The 1,205-nt window shown below is 46.7% G+C and overlaps 1 protein-coding gene across 1 annotated transcript; it reads right to left on the bottom strand.

The window, feature by feature from the left end:
* Positions 1-62: 62 nt before the first annotated feature.
* On the bottom strand, positions 63-1,049 carry KVP18_004952 (uncharacterized protein; the record flags this gene model as incomplete). The annotated part of the gene is made up of 1 exon (XM_067958063.1): positions 63-1,049. One exon carries the CDS (start codon positions 1,047-1,049, stop codon positions 63-65), a length of 987 nt encoding a protein of 328 aa, XP_067814060.1.
* Between the last annotated feature and the right edge of the window lie 156 nt (positions 1,050-1,205).

The raw sequence follows: 1,205 nt of genomic DNA, 5'->3' as shown, positions 1-1,205 counted from the left end.
TATTGACACCTTGACAGTAGAGCCAATCGAGCCCGAGACAATGCTAAAGCTTTTTAGTTAATTCATTCAAATGTAACATTTTTCTTGAAAGGACATATGCCTGTTCTATCTTCGACCGTAGGCGTAAATAGTAGGGGGCTCTGTTGTGGAGCGGGAGGGTCCTCCGGAAGTGGATCCACGGGATCGACGGGATCGACGGGATCCGAATATGGATGACCACATTCAATTGGGTGAGGGGCAGGTTCCGAATCACAAGCGTGGTCATCGTAGACCGGCAGATTCACTGAGAAGTTACCAGGATTGTAAATCTCAAGGTTGGTACGATGGGGTTCATACCTAGCCCAAGGCAAAAACATGGAGGCCTGAGTTGCAAAAGGTCCTCCAGAAACGGAGGCCGTATTCGACCTAGGTCCTATAGTCCTGTACAAAAAGGTCATAGTACACTGGACAACCTGCGTTTGTCTTACGAAATCACGTTTCTCGTTATTGTCAGTAGGCGTAGAATAAGGGGTCTCAATGAAGAACATTGTATATCCACGGCTGGTCGGCATGTTGTTCTGTTCTCCTCTAATAACGTACTCCGTACGATAATAGCCTCTATCGTTGTGCATAACATTGAAGGGAGAGCCGTAGCCGTTAGTTCCCTGGTTGCAATCGCCAATCCTATATTGCTGGGGAATGTTCCTGCCCTTCCAAGGGAGGAAAATGGTCTTCGTGCCTTTACATATATGTTTCCTAATACCTCGTTGGCCTGATCCTCCAGAAAGGGCCGCTCGGATAGTACTGAAGTTGTGCGAATTGTCCAATTCGTTGATACTTCCGTCAGAAGAATATTCACCATAGTGATTAGTATACTGGAAAATGTTGTACATTGGAACGTTCATTGGCTTAAAGGTCACCTTAACACCAAGGGGTTTCCAGTACCAGCTGCCTTCCAGGCATTCTTTCTTGATATCGCCGAATGGCATTATAAAGGGCATCGAACAAAGTTTAGTTCTAGCATCTCCAGATCCTAGCTTTACTGCGCCAAATCCTAGGTGTCCCGTCATACAAAAACCGTCCTGATGGACAGATTTAAGGTTACCATACTGCTGGAGATGTGGCATTATCGGTACAGGAACTGTGAATTTCTTGAGCTGGTGGTTGTAAGCGCGGTTTCGACGTGTGCGTCTCCCACGGTAACGGCGTCTCCGTAGAATAGAACC

This window comes from the organism of the source record quoted next (assembly GCF_019968955.1).
Source record: "MAG: Porospora cf. gigantea A chromosome Unknown PgA_NODE_10352_length_1205_cov_1048, whole genome shotgun sequence".
Lineage (NCBI taxonomy): Eukaryota > Apicomplexa > Conoidasida > Eugregarinorida > Porosporidae > Porospora > Porospora cf. gigantea A.
Note: the sequence above shows the minus strand (reverse complement) of the source record. Positions and strands in the feature narration are given on the sequence as shown.